This window comes from Lutjanus erythropterus, chromosome 1, assembly GCF_056507025.1.
Source record: "Lutjanus erythropterus isolate fLutEry1 chromosome 1, fLutEry1.hap2, whole genome shotgun sequence".
In the NCBI taxonomy this organism is placed as follows: Eukaryota; Metazoa; Chordata; class Actinopteri; order Lutjaniformes; family Lutjanidae; genus Lutjanus; species Lutjanus erythropterus.
Window position 1 is genome coordinate 33,936,603 of NC_139317.1, and position 17,771 is coordinate 33,954,373.

Here is a 17,771-nt window from a genome sequence, read left to right on the forward strand (position 1 = left end):
CAGTGAGAAGCGATAGGAGTAGAAGGCAATCGCCCTGGTCATTCTGATTTAATGAGACACTGGCTTCCTTCTGCATGCCAGGTTTCTGAATGACTCGGCTCATCACTGTTTACTTTCTGCAGCTGTCTTTACCGGCCGCCTCTATCCCTCAGAAACCCAGGGCCCCAGACTCCACTGTGTGATGTCCACTCTTCAGCCACAACTCGAAGACCGATCAGTTTACAGGCTTCTTCTCCTCATGACCTTGAGCTAATGCAGGGGAGGGCAACTTTCAGCAAGAAAATTTGAGTTTTCAGTCTCCGCTGAGAAGTAGGTATCCATGACTCAGCTGAGGGTAAGAGTGGTGGGGTCCCTGTGCGCGGCTGTCAGGTGACCCCGTCCAAAACACCCTTTTCTGACCACCTGAGCCTCTGTGCTGCGTGTGCCCGTATGCTGCCTGGCAGTCGAGTCAGGCAGCACAGAACCAATTCATTGCTTCACACCAATTCTAGAAAGCTAGTTACACTTGCCCTATCAGGTTACACCTCTTCCTTCACACTTCTACCTCTTTTCTTAACTCCAGGGGTGATGTCACCATTGTAACCCTGCCAGAGAAATGCTGCTGTGTCCTTTTCCTCAGAAACAGAGAAAAAAAATGACAGAAAAAAAAGTACAAATTACTCGAGGAAGAGTTGGGCATTCCCATGGCAACCAGGTCCTGTGGTATAGGGAGGGATATCAGGCCAAGCCCAATGCCATTTGCATACAAATTGCCCAGCTGGCACCTTGTTGTTATGACAACAGCACACAGCTCCCAGAATTCATTTGGAAGTGAAATACAAAAGGAAAGCAGCCAGCGAGGAGAGTCATTGATAAAATTCCTTTTCCTTTCATAATGAAGACATGGCTGACACTGACACTGTGTTCCCATGTAAATCCAATCACCATATAGTACCTGCAGGAAATGAGAAAAAAATCATATACTATACAAGACAATGACTAAAATCTAGGTCAAGTTCATTGCAATATTAAATGGGCATGCATCTACAATATACTGCACTGCCATAAGATATGTTTAAAATTTGAAACACTGGGTGAATTATTGTCAAGAGACATGAAAATCTGTGTTTTTTTATTTACAAACTAATCAACAAATTCTACATTACCTTTGGCAGATACTTTCCAAGGTGCATCTGCCTTCCTTCAACTGATTTTGCAAACCTTTATATAATTCCTCACAGTGAACCATGCCAAATCCTCAGAGCCTGGGAGAGAAAGTAAACTCCGCTGACAACACAGTGTCCTCTACTGGCAGCATGTGGCAGGAAGTTTACACAACCGCCTGTCTAGCTAAACGGATAATATTTAGCTCAAGGGCAACTGAGCTGATGCTTTTCCATAGTCATCCTGGCTCAGCTTACTGGCCGGTTAAATTGCCCTGCTGTGGACTCCAGGAGCATTCTGTGAACCCAGCATATCTATTTATCCCAGCAGCCCCACAAGACTCTGGTTTAATCATTGGCTCCTGTGCGGCTGTCAAACCATTGCCGGCTAATCAGTGCCTCTCTCGGTAGGGAAACAAAGCAGCGCCTGGTTCCAATACTTGACCTGTGCTGCTGTGAGAGAGTGCTGATCTGTGAGCAAGGTGAGACCTTGGCCCCATACACATTAAACTGTGCTTTTTTTTTCCATCATCATGTTAATGATGAGAGCCCCACTGATGGTCCTGTTACAGATTGTTAGACACAACTGGCACAGACCACCTCAGCCCAGATTGAAAGGCCTGTGTCAGCTACAACGCAGTAACACAGCAAATGCGCGTGTGTTTGTGTGTGTTGCACCCTCTACCTCAGGGTGGGAGCAGAAGGAAGGTGACACATCCTGCCTCCCCAGCATATAAATGCAGGAGCCTTCTGGCTAAGGTGCCGCTGGCTCTGAGGCATGACAGTTTAGTCTGTTTCTTCCCCCTGAACGTGCAACCTTTCCCAAGGTCACAACTCGCCAGCAGCTCAGATCTTTACTAAAGCACCAACCCGCTCATTTGTCACTTGGCATTCAATTCAACATGGCAACCCGATGGGGACTGTGCGGCGCGGGGAAGATCAGCCATGACTTCAGCGTGGCCATGAAGACTCTGCCTCCTGGAGATCACCAGGTACTCTGTCCAAACAAGCTCACTACATCTTCATCACACAGGATGTCTTTCTTACATTGAGCAGAGCTGCTGACAGAGCAGGACTGTGATGAATGTGTGTGTGTTTTTCTCTCCTATGTTCAGATAGCAGTCATTGCATCGAGGAGCTTGGAGCGTGCCAAAGAGTTTGCCAAGAAGCATAGTATTCCTAAGGCTTACGGCAGCTATGAGGAGCTGGCCAACGACCCAGACATTGGTGAGTTAAGAGCTATGAGTGGCCTGGCTGCACAGGCAGAGATAATGGCGTGTTGGTGCTGCTGTTTGAAGCTGAGCCCAGAACATCTGTGTCCTCACAGACATTGTGTACCTGGGAGTGCTGCACACAGAGCACTGGCGAGTTGGGCTGCTCTTCCTCAAGGCTGGGAAGAATGTGCTGTGCGAGAAGCCTTTCGCCATGAACTCCAGACAGGTGAAAGACCTTGTCGCCGCAGCCAAGAAAAACAATGTCTTCCTGATGGAGGTAAGGTTTAAGGGTAGGGTTATTCAGGTAGACCTTTGCCTAGGGGCCACTTGCTGGCAGTAGGGATCATTCCAGGTGCAGGGTGGTTGGGTGCTAACACAACACAAAAATTAAGGTGGGTTTCAAGATGAAAACTTCTGAAAACACATTTTCATCTTCCCCTTCACAGAGTATTCAAAGGTTCTCCATGTTAAATTTAAGACTTTGTAATACCACATAGAATTAAATTTAATGCCAAGTTCATGGCCATACTAACAAACGTATGATATAATTGAAAATCAGAATGGTTTTTAAAGCCTAGAAAAGAATTATTTAAAACATTTTATTACAATATGCTAATGCAATTTTTTCAGTATTGCTAGCAGTATTTGAGGTGCCAGTTTTATGTGCCACTGAAGAGCTTTGCTGTGCACTGACTTTGCACCATGTTTTGCACTTAAGCTATAAGTCCCAGCGCCCCAACTTTAAAGAATTCTGCAGCCATTTGGGGTTAAAATGATACTTGCCCACTTTGAAGTGACAAGCAAATGTTTTTTCTTCTCTGACAACTGACTAATTCAGCCAGAGCTCTCACACACACACCAGAGTTAAGAGCAAAAAAGAATACAATGACACAAATAGCATCTGTAATTGTATTGTAATGTGTAACCACACCAAACACAGTAAATTGTCACACACCCAAAATACTTTATATATTTGACAGTTGGTTCTGAAATTAATCCTACAAAAGGGCAAGAAAAAAATGTAAGATCTAAAGAAAGTTCAATACTTTGTAAAGAAAATTAATTACTTTTTAATTCTGCTTCAGTGTCCTGTGAAATGCTGATGTACCAGTTTCAGACTTCATATTTTCTTTATGTTGTTGTTAAACTAATTGTTCAACATTTTGGGAAAGACAGTGTTCCTGTTGAGAATTAGATAAATATAGAGATACAATACACATCTGTATAATAAAATATAAAGTTACAGCCTGTGGGTGTTAGCCTATCTTAACATAAAGACTGCAAACAGGGGGAAACAGTTAGACTGCTTTGGGTCAAAGGTAGGAAAATCTGCCTACCAGAACCACTAAGGCTCACTAATTAACACCCTATTTTTTGTTTGTTATGTTATAACTCGTATTCATCTCAGTGATGACAAAATCCAGGGAAGGTATCGCTGCTGGCCAAAAAAAATAGTCAAACAAACAAAGGTTTAACATGTTTATTAGTGAATTTTGGAAATTTTGGAGTAGCTGGTTGATGGATTTTGTAACCCTCTAGCTGTTAATGCAATTTATACTAAACTAAGCTAACCAGCTGATGGTTGTATTTTATTTACTGTACATACATGAGAGCTGTATTGCTCTTCTCATCTAATTCTCATCAAGAAAACAATTTTGCATATTTCCCCAAATATAAAACTATTTCTTTCACCTTTCATAAACAACATTGCTGTAGATGGCTGCTATGGGCATTGCCCTCTATGTATGTTCAAGTTTGCAATTAATAAAACATTGAATTTTCGGTCAGCACTTGCCTTATAGTGCATGATTGCAGATATTTTAAGGACAGAAGATTCATGTAAGAAGCGAAGCCTAACTATCCTGGGAATATTTATGAGTCATGGTACATGAAAACATCTTGTCATGTCATGTTTGACCAGCACATCTGCCACAGTACTCATGGGAGGTGAAGGAAGTGGAGAACTGTGGTAATAAACTGCTGCTCAGGTGAAACTCAGCCATAAACTGTTTACTGTTGCAGCGGTGCTATGTTGTCCGCTCTGTCCCTCTCAGGCCATCTGGTCCCGCTGTTTCCCTGTGCACGCTGAGGTGCGCAGGCTTCTGGCAGAGGAGGCAGTAGGGGAGGTGAAGCTGGTAAAGGCCTACTTCGGCTCCCCTCAGCTCCACATCCCCCGTTCGGTGGAGAAGGAGCTAGGTGGCGGCGCACTGCTGGATATTGGAGTGTACTGCCTGCAGTTTGTGCTGATGGTGTTCAATGGGGAGAGGCCAGAGTCCATCCAGGCCACAGGGGTGCTGCTTGACTCAGGTATGATTCAGCACACAGATCAGAGGTGGGATGTAGGTTAGTATCATAAACTACACAGTTTTGAATCAGTGATCATGAACCAGCTATCGAAACTGCTCGCCATAAACGTAACAGGAGAAAAAAAGAGCAGATAAAGACTAAAAACACTTTTTTATGAACTGTCCAAAGTGTAAACACCTCAGGGGCGAATTCTTTACACAGAAAATCCCAGACTTATCTTTAAAATGACAGACTAATCCAAATCCCCCCCAGAGAATACAGTAATACAGTAAAATGGCAGGGGAATATGTAACTGCATGTCTTACAGCATGATATCCTTCAATGTAAGACCATCACATCACACTATCATGTAATTAACATTTACTTATCTTTTACTTATCTTTGTGTAGCATATAACAATTCAATGAATATACAAAAAAATAAAGCATAGCATACATTTTTGACTTTCTCTCTTTTCTTTCTCTTTCTTTTTCAGAAAAAGCAAGCCAATAAAACTGAATAGAACTGAACTGATTTCACCTAATTGAAGTGTGCTGATAAAAAATGCATTGAAATGACCTAAAGTGAACTGAACTGAATGGAACTTGAAAGGGAATTGAACTGATTTCAAAAGCAGCATTGTTAGCATTCATTCCTTCATTTGCTGCTCACCAGTTTTACATTTTTTACATTTTTTTGTCAGGAGTGGATGAGTCGGTGGTTGTGGCGATGAAGTTCTCCAGGAACAGGATGGCCCTCTGTGCCTTTTCCATCGCTGCTCGATTTCCAAACGATGCTGTCATCAGCGGCACCAAGGGCTCCATTAAAGTATGCTATGCTAGTCTTGTACAGGAACATTTGACTTAATTAAGAAATGATTGAGACATGCAAAAACCGAGTTGACTGCTAATTACTTTCGCATTTAATTAAACTGAAGGATTCAGACAAAGATCCATACATAACCCGCTGATTTACGAGCCCGGTGATTGGATTAACAAGAGTGCATTTCCTCACCGCCCTCCAGGTTCTGGGTCCGATGCACTGCCCCACCACCCTCATGGTGAACGACAAGGAGACGGAGTACCCTCTGCCTGAACCCTGCCTCCCTCTCAATTTCACCAATAGCACCGGGCTTCGCTACGAGGCAGAGGAAGTGCGGCAGTGCCTGCTTAAAGGTAGGTCATGATTAAAGGAAAGTTGTGGTGTTTGTCTTTAAAGACATTGAAATTGTTTGAACAAGCAAAACCAGCCCAGATTCCAAGGTACAGTGAATTTGAAAGAAACACGGCAAAACTGTTGCTTTCTCAGAGCATCTCGTGAGAATTTCGATAAATTCTCAAACAAGAATGTAATCATCAGATTGATTCGGAATCAGCGTTATCATCAGTCCTTGGAAATGTCCTCTAACTTCCATCCCATATTAATTTACATAATCTTTACATCCCAGCGTTGACATAATTTATGCTCCAGCGTGAATATGTGCATAATTTAACCATGGCTATAAACAGGCATGTCTTTTCAGCCAGTCTGTTTTTCCTGTTAAACTCCCCTTCATCCGCAGGACTTAAGGAGAGCCCACGGATGCCTCTGGCAGAGTCTGTGTTACTGACAGAGATCATGGATGAAATCAGGAAACAGGTGGGAGTTGCCTTCATCCAGGATAGCCAGTGACATCACTCTAAAAGCTGGGCGGTTTCACCCGACCTAAACCTACTCGGATGGAACAGAGGGAGCCGCTCGGGGCGGGCTTCGGATCTTTGGTATAAGCAGATCATTCATGGCACTGTGTGACAGAGCCTGAGCAGACGCAGTGTCACCGAGGCAACTGTGACTTGGATAATATAGTGTGTTGTCACTGAATTAAAGATACAATCAGCAAATTATTGGAACGTGTAAATCTTGGGTACATTTGATACTGTTTGTTTTCTGTATACTTTTTCTGGTGGCACTTTATTTTACTGTTCATGAATGAGACGTACGAAGCCATACTTTGTATCAAATTAAACAAAAACTAGAAATAATATGTTCTTTATTAGACACTGAACTATACACTATCTAGACACCATACATCAAATGGTACACTAATAAGACATAACAAGCTGTACTTTATATCAAATTAGATGAAAACTAGAATTATTATGTTGATTATGTTTATTACCCTTTATTAGACCCTTATTACAGTTTATTAGCGCTGAGAAGTGTTGTTGTTATTTCCCACTGTACCTTATTAGACTTTAGGAGAGGGTAATTAGGGACACATTGCAACAGAACTGTACTCTAAACAAGCGTGCATTATTTCCTCACTCCATTATTATTACCCTTGAATAAAGTTGAATAAGGGTCTAACAAAGGGTCTAATACTGTCTAATCAAGAACAGCTTAGTCATCATGTCAACACTTTGTAGGTCTTGACAAACACTGTCAGTTTAAAAAAAATGGTTGAAACCATTATTAAAAAACCACAGTGTAAACAAACAGAACAACCACGTTGTGTATAACCATCCTGTCATCAAGTTCTGGGCCTTTAAAGACAAACACAGCTGTCATTGTGAGGTGTGTGATTGATGAATCCAATAAAGAACTGATTGTGAAAGCCTTGTTTCGTTCCAAACATCATCCTCTGGAGAGGAGAAGAGATTTTCGAATGGCACGTTTGAATCAAAGTGTTCTGTCATGTCTGACCCCTGCAGCCGTGTACAAATAGATTCATGTTCTCTGTACAAAAATAGGTTGCACTGTCTGCTTTTCAAGGTTAGGACAGAGAAAGGCCTTTATGAGTCAGCAAAGAGCATGGCTCATTTAATACTTGTTCTCAACCTTTTGGGCTCGCAGGACTCCTAAAAACTGAAGGATGTCTTGTCCACACAGGATGAAGTCCATGAATGCAAAATGGCACATTTTGACGCAAACGCTATTTAATAATTATTTCACCCTGTTTTGCTTGATTACCCTTGAATGGGAAAGCACATATAAATATTTAGAAATACTGATTAATTGCTATTTTCTAATGTATCTAGGTGACTATTACAAAATTTCATTATGTTCTACTTTTTTCTTTTTTTACGCTCTACATCTCCTGAGATATATTGCCCATACAGAGTATAACTTCAACATTTTACTCATTTTAAAAGAGATCATGTGCCAATTTCACAACATTTCTATCAACAGTTAATTAGCTACTTTCTGCCATGTTTTGCACACAAAGTTAAAAGCAATTGTCATTCACATATGTTTTTGAAACTGGGAACAACTAAACAAAATATCTTATTCCCATTTTCACACTGCCATCTTCCCTGTAGTTCCTGTACACTAGCAACATCCTATCAGCAGTGAGAAAACTGGTAAAAGTTGCAAGACCAGTGAGTGAGCTGAGGACGTCTGTCTTCAGTGTTTCTCATGATGAAAAGTACCCCCCCCTCACAGCCTGTCAAATGACCATTTAAGGTGAATAATGCTTAAATGCTGCAGACATGTATTTGAAAAAGAAAATAAGTCATTTGGTAGGAAAATATGAACTACATACTTATTTTTCTTCATATATTTTGTGCTGTCTCTATCTCACAACATCAATCTATTACACTTTCTAATTTAATAAAAAGGATTAATAAATCAGCTTCTCAGAGCCTTATGCAGTATGATTGATATCAGTCCTGACCTCTGATCACTCTGACTAGGCCTATATTTAAAAAATTACTATTATTGTTGTTGTTGTTGTTGTTATTATTATATAGATTGGCAGTAGATACAAGTGACAATGAAGCACCACGATACAGAACAATTCACACCATTAATCAGTAACAAAAGGAAAATACAGAATAAGGTAAAAGACAAACATTTAAATAGTAAATAATAGATAACAGAAAATGTTATAAAATAATAAGATGATAGCAGGGGAAAATAATATAAAACAAAGAGTATGTTTCCTCTGTTGTTGTTTGTCTCGTGATCACAATCTAGAGGTCACGATTTTGTTCTGTTTGCACATATCATCATCATCATCATCATCATCATCATCATGTTATTTTTATGCAACGTCACACAGTTAAAATTGGTACTGTGTCTCCACCATGTGGCAGAGGAGGAATACCACTGTACCACCTCTGCAGGAAGCAGCTGATGGCCAATAACTAGACACATCTGAGGGGACACGATGAATGTCATCCAACTAAGACGGTCTTGGAGGCTTGTTGGGAGAGGAGAAATGTACAAAAAATAGTTTCTGATGGGTAGACAAGGCCAGGGCAAATTAAAAGAACAAATTGTGTTGTGAACTGTTAGACCAGACAGGATGCTGTAAAATGATTGTGTGGACATGGAACTACTGAACATTAAGCACATAAATTAACAGCAGATCCAGTTCAGGAATATTATAGGGATTGGAAGTATAGTGACTATGTACAGCTTTTTACAGATGGCTCAAAGGATCCACTACCAGGGGCAACAAGGTAGATATGGTGATATCAGTCACCACACAGGGATCAGTAGGAGAACGTCCTACTGTTAAGTAATTTGCTGTTCTGTTAGCATTAGAGTGGGCGGAGGATGTAAGAGCAAATGAAATACTCATCTCTAGTCATTCATTATCAGTACTGTCATCAGTCAACATCGCCAAGACCTACGGAAGCATATTGCTCCTATACCAGAAAAAGGAAAACAGATCAGTATCACGTTATAGAAAAACATTTGTTTTCACTTTATAACAAGACATTTTCATATTATTGCAATATACTCACTTATCATGTGATAACAGGAAACTTTTGAAAATAATACAGAGTAGTATGCAGAGACTGCAGCTCAAAAAAATCTGTGACATGCCCACCATCCAACTTCACCCATTACCACAAACCCCACAAAGAAATGTGAGCCTCTGTGAATGTGATATAACCAGCTAAACCGGTGTTACTCGTTGACACAGCTTTGTGGTCATGTATGCCACTGATCCCTCTCTCCACTGGAGAGATTGGCTTGTTAATGGTTGCTATAAAATGTCAAATACCAGTCATGTTCACAAAGTGTAAGCAGGCAGCAACAGCTTTTGTTAATGTTGAAAACAAAACTCAACTCTTGGTGAACTCTGTCTTTTCACTGATTTCAATGTGGGAACTAGGGGAGATTATCAACATTTTGTATGACATGAAGCAGACGGGGAAAGACAGAGCATTCATGCTGCTACCAGCACATGCAGGAATCCTGGGAAATGAAAAAGTAAACAATTATAGCAAAGCAGGTGGTAAGAGGAGAGTATGTAACTTTCAAAATAAAAAGGGAAAAGCAGTTTGGAGAGTAATAATCAGGCAATGGCAACAGTATGTGGATACCAAAGGAGAACATCACATAAAATACAAAACAAAATAAGAGGGGTAACAATATTAGGAGTAGGTGAGGAATTGGGCGCTGCCAATTGAACAGAACTCTGTCTGTCATAAGTCAGGCATATTCAATGGACTGGTTGCACAGCAGACATTTTGACTCATCACGTCAGGAAAAACACAGTTGGATTTACTAACAGAAATTACGGCTCACCTCCATTAAGTGTCCCAGGAACAGTGACAATGAGCCAGCATGCACAATAGCAGGATCTCCCCTATAGTGGAATGCAGCAGCCATAAATCCACCTGTGAGTTTTCCAGTATGACATGTCAGAACTTCTGCTGTGCAACTAATCCAATGGTGGCCAGTGATTTGGAAAAAAAAAATACCATTGTGATTTTATTTAAATAACCTACTACCAAAGGTTATGGTTGTTTACATTAGTTTATTTGTTTATTAGAATATAATATTTTATTAGTAGGCTAATTAGCACAATCTTTGGTTATGTCTGCACAGATTTTATATATTTCAACTTAGTTTTAACTGTTAAAGCAGAGGGAATTCAGGGGAGTCAAACTAAATGAAAAAAAGTTAAATGCAACAAGCTACTTCTTATCTAGAATTACAAAGGTGCATCCTTTTACTTTCATACATGATGTTTCTTTTCCACTTGTGAAAACCAATAAAGTGGGAATATATATATTTACAGTATTCTTTTACACATTTAAATATCTGCTTTACAGGTTAGAAGTGTAAATGTGCATCCCCTTGGCACTTTAGTTCAAATCTGGTTCTTAAAAAGTAGGCCTGTCAAAAGGAAACATGAGTGGCCATTGTCTCATTGTAGAGACAATGAGACAGTGGGTCATGTCCTCATTTCATGTAGAAAGTATAAAGAGGAAAGTAGGTTGCAGGTTTACAGAGAACAGGACGAGGGGAGACCAGGGTTAAATATGTGCATGACTGTGTGACATGGTGGAGGAGAGAAAGACAGGAGATATTTAGGTTTTTGAAAACTACTGGACTGTAAACAGTGTAGGAAGAACTGGAAGGTTATAGCCAGGAGGGGGCAGTAATGCAACGTGAAGGATGACGACAGCCGTAAACCCTCAAGAAGAAGACAAGAAGCAAACGCCACCCTCAAACTTGTGGCGGAGAGCTGCTACTGTTTGAAGGCAGAGCTGTCAGTCTGCCGTCCGATATGGCAACTAGGTGGGGAATCTGCAGCGCCGGGAAAATAAGTCATGACTTCACTGTGGCCCTGAAGTCTCTTCCACCTGAAGACCACCAGGTATCAGTATGAGTAGCGCGCAGACATGTTTTAAATGCAACACGCGACATGCCTGCTCGGGGATGGTTGAGGTTTCAGTCTCTGCTTTCTGGTCGGACTGGTTTCAGCTTCTGAACTTAAGTTTTTACAGTTAAAGTCATGCCACAAGTAAATGCTCGACATGCAACCTGCGGCTTTAATAAGCTAAATTCAACTGGACAACCGTGAGTTTATGCACACTGGAAGCTAAAGTCTGCAGCACCTCGAACGCCTTTAACACTTTTTATGACCGTAAAATATGCACTAAATGGGCATCTAGAGTACTCTAACCTTATAATTACGGTAATTTTTTTTGCTTCAAATGCTTCATTTGAGGAAAGAAGATTAAAAGGCAGCTTAAGATAATACACCATGTGCTGACTCTCCATACCGATTAAAGCTGAGAGACTGTGCTGAGATGCCAATTAAATTAGTTTGTAATAGACCTTTTTCTAGCAGCCATATTGAGAGCAGGGTAAATACAAGGGCTACTAATGATACTTCTTAAGGTTCAGTTGTATTTAGCGGAGCAGAGCCTTTCCAGTCAGCCGACATGGGGTGAATTCAGGTCATGTGGGAAACCGAAGCAGTGCGTTTATTTCCTGTTCCAACAAAATCTAGTCCATATGACTTTTACAATAAGTTACGTTATGTAACTGAAATCACATGATGGGGTGATGTCACATAAAGGGGCGGGACACTTGTCAATCTAATGTTTGCTTTGGGTGTCCAAATAGCGTGATTGACACTGTGTCTCCAATAAATACAGCTGACATTCAAGTCTGCAGCATAGAGTGATATAATGACCCTTTTTTATTTTCCTTTTTGTCAATCAGGAAGCTCCCCTTGGAATTGCATGACAAGTTCAGTGACATAGGATTATAAATATGTTCCTATTTGTTATCAGATTATGTTTGCAATCTATTCAAGTACTAAAATATGCATTTAAGTGTCACACTGATAGGTGTGGCATGTATCCTCTGGGTATGATCACTGCAGTCTGTCTTCTGATGCAGCTGGAAAATATCTTAGAATTTCACAAGAGACTAGAGACTAATATGTTATATGTGTGTGATATCAGAATATGCCGAAGAATTCAAACAAAAACTGTCCCAGATTACCCAAATTCACCCTTAGAATAGCAGCACCCTGACTCGGTTTCACCTGACTGGAACTGAACCTCAGTTAGTATCTTTTGTAACACTTGTGTTTACCTTTCTATTTTCTATCAATATGGCTGCTGTGAAAAAGCTCTACTCTGGTTCATATCCATGCACCAAACACTGAGGAAAGCAAATTTATATATCAGCACCAGCAGTGGTGTAGTGGTGCCTGGAGAAGTCTGTATTTGCCTGCTTTATGTACCATGCCCCCAGTGTCTTAACTGACTGTATTCACAGGTTGTGGCTGTGGCAGCTCGCAAATTAGAGGATGCACAAGAATTTGCCAAAAAGCACAGCATCTCCCGAGCATACGGCAGCTACGATGAGCTGGCCAGAGATCCAGACATAGGTGAGTTTCTGTCACACCCTGTGAGGTCCAGATGTGGTGAAGAAGGTGGATTTGCAAACCCCAGCTGTCTGTTGAATCACCACTGGTTTCCAGTTCGGTGCGACCCACAACTGTCTTCATTCACTGTTGATATTTTACTGTTTCTGCACAGTTTTTATAATCTCTCTTTAACCAGCATGCTCTCTGTGTTTGTGTTTATACGTGTGCAGATGTGGTGTATATTGGAGTCATCCACCCCTACCATCTGAGCACTTGTCTGCTCTTTATGAACGCCAAGAAGAATGTGCTGTGTGAGAAGCCGCTTGCCATGAACACCAAAGAGGTGAAGGAGATCCTGGCCTGTGCCAAGAGGAATGACGTCTTTGTCATGGAGGTATGGATGGTGCTGACCAAAATAAAAGATAATCTCTTCATAGCTTTTGTTTATTGTTCACTTTTTACCTGAAAAATTACTCTGAGCTTGAGGATGTCAGAGTTCGAAGTTGATCTGTCACTCTGAAAATGAAATTTGCATTTATGCTAAAACTGTACAACATTTTTATTTTACTCATTTTATTACAAACTTAAAAATTCAACTATAACATCAAAATTAATATTTGATGCACAAATTCACTAGTGAGACTTATAAACCTGATTAATCGATGGTTTAATTTTAAATTATGTTGCACCAAACTACTACTGCTACTTTACTTTAACCCTTTAAGAAAATTAAATTAGAGTTTCTTTGCTGAGCCATCATGAGTAGACTAACTAAATTTTTGTAGCTAATGTTTTTGTTAACTTTTTTAGCTAGCTAGCAAACAATATAGCTAACATTTTGGTTATCTTTTTAAACAATAGCAAATGATATAAAGTTTTGTTTTGTAGAAAAACAAACAGAAGTTAGCAGCCCCTCCCCCCTTTTATACAGCACTCAAAATTTTATTTTGCAAGCATCTCCACACTGTCTTTTTATTTTATTATGGTTTAAATCACTAAACTTTAAATCTGGATTTTAAACCGAATTTTGCTAAACTGTGATTAGAACTAATATCACCTAATATTTGATTAAATGAATACTTGTTGTCTTACTGTATTATCTGTGTCGATAAATAGCCACAGACATTTTAAAACAAATAGTTTCAGATCATGATTCAGAAAGAAATTAATAATAAATAATAAACCTTGACAGTTTTTACTTGATGTGAAATGTGTCCTGCCATTACCTCTAAGGCCGTCTGGACCCGATTCTTCCCAGTCTCAGGGGAGATCAGACGGCTGCTGGCGCAGGGGGAGGTGGGCGAGGTCAAGATGGTGAGATCGGAGTTTTGCGTGCCAGTGACGCATGTGCCGAGATCGGTGCAGAAGGACCTGGGTGGAGGAGCCATGCTAGATCTTGGCGTCTACTGTCTACAGTTCACGTCCATGGTGTATAACGGAGAGAAGCCAGAGTGCATCCAGGCCACAGGGGTCTGCATGGAGACAGGTAACGAAAAAGACACCAGTAGGATCTCATGGATATGATTTCACTTCATTAACATGGCTGTGACATTCTTGCTAAACAATAAAACAAAAAACTTTTGTTCACATGCTATCAGTCTGTAAAGTCCATTAAAAGCCAGTTGTAATGGTTAAGTCATCCTCCTCACTGCTGCTTTCTCTTTTCGTTGAGACATCACACACACAGGTCACACAGGTTGACAGTTGCAGGATTGTTAACCGTTGACCTCAGCTGTATAAATCGGTTTGCAGCTCCTCATATGATAAAAGATGTGAGTTTATAAGTTGGAGCTTATAAATTCTTTGCTCCAGCCTTTTTTTCCACAATAATTTCTCCTGTGTGTCAGTCAAGATTATTGTAGTTAACTAAAACTATGGTGTGAAAAAACAGTAGTTAACTTAAATAAAGATAAAAACTAGACTTTAGGAAAAGAAGATGAAAACTAACAGAAACAATATTGTGTACTTACAAAACTAAATAGAATAAAATATTAAGACTGGGATATCTGCATCTGCCTTCACAAATAGGAACTCCCCTCGTTCCAATTCAGGCACCTAATTTTAAACCATTTTGAACATTTTCACCAAAAAGGAATTGGTTCAGAAGCAAAAAATAGCAGGTTTTCCTTCATAACCAAAGTGGGAGTGTCATATTCTACAGACTGTTGTGCATTGTGTGATGCCGTCTGTTGATGAGAGTCTTGATCCAAACCTGTGGAAATGCAGTCCAGTTCACCAGATAGCACCAAGGTTCCAGGATCTTGAATGGAATTGGTTCAAGAATGTGAGCTAATTTAGTGGAAAAGGGCCTTGAGTATTGTGTTTGTATTTTAATACGTATTCTAAACTTCTAAATACCCCTCATATTATAATGAGAAAAAAATAATGCTGAAACTAATAGAAACTAAATTAATGATTTTAAACAATAAAAACAAAGAGCAAACTCACTCTGAAAACTAACTGAAACTTAATTCAGTTGAAAAGAAAAATTAAAAATGAAATAAAGTCAAAACTAATGAAAAAATACAAAACTGTATTAACTCTGGTGTGAACTGAGAATTTTTAACCAAGGGAGTGTCACTGTCTGATAAGACTTCACCTCTTATCTCTTTTATCATTTGTTAACTGACACAATAAAGGTTGAGATTTGATAGTGTTGTCCTGCAATCTGACATACACTGTTCTTCAATATGAAATACTGCAGGATTCACTGACTCAACATTTTGTTCACAGAAGACACGTGGGAGACACTGCAACCATGTACGCACTATTTCAAACCCTGTTGCTAAAGTGATGTGATTGGTTGTATTATCTCTTCATCAGATGTGAATCATACATCTGTGTGTCGTTGCAGGAGCGGATGAGACTGTGGTCGTCACTCTGAAGTACTCCAACAACAGGCTGGCGGTGTTCACGTGCTCTTCTGGATTGCTGCTGCCCAATGACGCTGTTATTGTGGGCACAAAGGGCATGATCAAGGTATGCCATCAAGGCGGGGCCACAAAATCCATCATGATTTCAGTGTGTGCAGTAGCAGCATCAGGAAGACACCCAGAAGCACGGTGCATGTAGCGTGCATGTTGTGAAGTGAAGTGAGGCCAAGTATGAAGCAAGAGGGAATTAGGAAGTTATGTGTTGTGTAACTGTATACTGTATATACCTTAATTGTGAAAAGACTCTGTTGCATGTGTTTTTGTTTAGATTCCTGACCACATGTGGTGCCCCACAACATTAGTGGTGAATGGGAAGGAGTCTCACTACCCAGTGCCAGAACCCTATTTGCCACTCAACTTCATCAACAGTACAGGGATGCGTTACGAAGCAGAGGAGGTTCGACAGTGTTTGCTTAAAGGTACAGTTGCATTAGTCTGTATCTATATTACTACAGGAATTAATCAATAAACTTAGCTTAAACTTGAATAAGCACACCAGCAGGTAATTCTCAGTGATTCATGAATGTTCAGGCACATGATTGTTATACACACTTTCAACACAGGGTGGCATCAGAAACACTGAGATCTTAATTCACTACAGCAGACTGAACAGTCCACTGTCAGTTCTTACTGTGTGATTTTCCCCTGTAGGGCTGAAGGAGAGTGCAGTTATGTCCCATGCTGACTCTATCCTGCTGGCTGAGGTGGAGGACGAGGTCCGCAGGCAGGTGGGGGTGGTGTACAAGCAGGATAGCCAGTAAATGTAGAGCATGAAGCAACAGCACTTCCCCTTCTTGTATAAAACAAGCTTTTGCAAAATAAACAGTTCTTTGTGTTCTTGCTGTATCTTCTTTTTTATTTGTCTGACCACAGATGACAGCAGCCGTACATCGCGTCCCTGTCTTGAGAATGACCTCGCCCCCATTAGGGTGAAAATAAGCACTGTCAAAAAAAAAGCCAGTCAGCATATGTGTCTGTGTCAAACACTTCATCACTGGTTAGATAATGAGTAAATGACATGTGTGCTGATGACGTATGTATACAGAAATGGAACAGAAAAGATTCTTACTGATGGAGTTTTTACTGTGGAAAAAATATGGCCATATCATAAAATAGCTGCTTTTAGAAATGAGTTTGGTTTAGCAGCACCAAAACAGCAAAATAAAGTGCCTTTATTAAGTAAAAAGTGACAGATGCCTGAAATAAATGACCTGAAGATTCCATAATGTATTTGTATATATCAGGTTTGTCCACTTTTCTATGTACAGTTGTTGATTGACAAACACACAGCATAATTGCTCACATAACTGGCGAGACAATTTGAACTTCAAGTAGTTAAACAGTGACATGGTTTTTATATTTTATACGTTTGAACTGACAGAGACCTCAGAATTTATTGACCACCAGTCAAATTACAGTGGTTGTTCTCACTCAAAAAGGGGAGTGGCATGATGCAGGAACAAAGCACTTGGAAAACTTGCACTAATCCATGATTAGCTTCAATGTGTCTTGATAAAGGTGCTTGATGTGTTTGTAAGGTTTGACCTACATCATAAACTGATACTAGACAGTAAAAACTTTTGATCATATTGGGATGGGCGATATGATACAAATACTACTATTTTTGACCAAATACCTCTATTGACATCGCAACAATATTGTAGGGACGACTGTTGGTGCTTTTAACAATATTAACACAATGAGATTTTTGATAATCATGAGTAAAACCATTATAAGACAACACTTGAAAAGTCTAAAATCCAATAATCTGAGTTTTAGGCCTTAAAACATCTTCGATATGATTGACAGATCTTTAAAATGAATTGGATTAAGAAGTTAATTTTATATATAAAGTTGTATTAACTACAGTCGTTTTTGGAAAAAAATGCATCGATCATGCTGAGACATCCACAAAACAAAACCAGCATGGCACCAATAACCACTAATGCCTTCATGTTCCACCTGCACTAAGTCTTGCATTACACAAATTTTCAGATGTCATTAAGAGATTTAATAATTCATTATCAGAATGTTTTCACCTAATGTAATGTTTCACTTAATGTAAATATACTGTAGTACCCCCAGT

At 40.0% G+C, this 17,771-nt stretch overlaps 2 protein-coding genes across 2 annotated transcripts; both read left to right on the forward strand.

Moving 5' to 3' along the window:
* Positions 1 to 1,871: 1,871 nt before the first annotated feature.
* Positions 1,872 to 6,525, forward strand: LOC146333179 (trans-1,2-dihydrobenzene-1,2-diol dehydrogenase-like). Its single transcript, XM_084724790.1, has 7 exons — positions 1,872 to 2,134; positions 2,258 to 2,369; positions 2,470 to 2,633; positions 4,411 to 4,663; positions 5,346 to 5,470; positions 5,667 to 5,817; positions 6,204 to 6,525. Exons 1-7 carry the CDS (start codon positions 2,045 to 2,047, stop codon positions 6,311 to 6,313), a joined length of 1,005 nt encoding a protein of 334 aa, XP_084580916.1. The 5' UTR covers positions 1,872 to 2,044; the 3' UTR covers positions 6,314 to 6,525.
* A 4,545-nt stretch (positions 6,526 to 11,070) lies between these two features.
* Positions 11,071 to 16,522, forward strand: dhdh.2 (dihydrodiol dehydrogenase, tandem duplicate 2). The gene is made up of 7 exons (XM_084720456.1): positions 11,071 to 11,243; positions 12,662 to 12,773; positions 12,983 to 13,146; positions 13,986 to 14,238; positions 15,607 to 15,731; positions 15,954 to 16,104; positions 16,337 to 16,522. The coding sequence occupies exons 1-7, from the start codon at positions 11,154 to 11,156 to the stop codon at positions 16,444 to 16,446; spliced, it is 1,005 nt and encodes a 334-aa protein (XP_084576582.1). The 5' UTR covers positions 11,071 to 11,153; the 3' UTR covers positions 16,447 to 16,522.
* Positions 16,523 to 17,771: the final 1,249 nt, after the last annotated feature.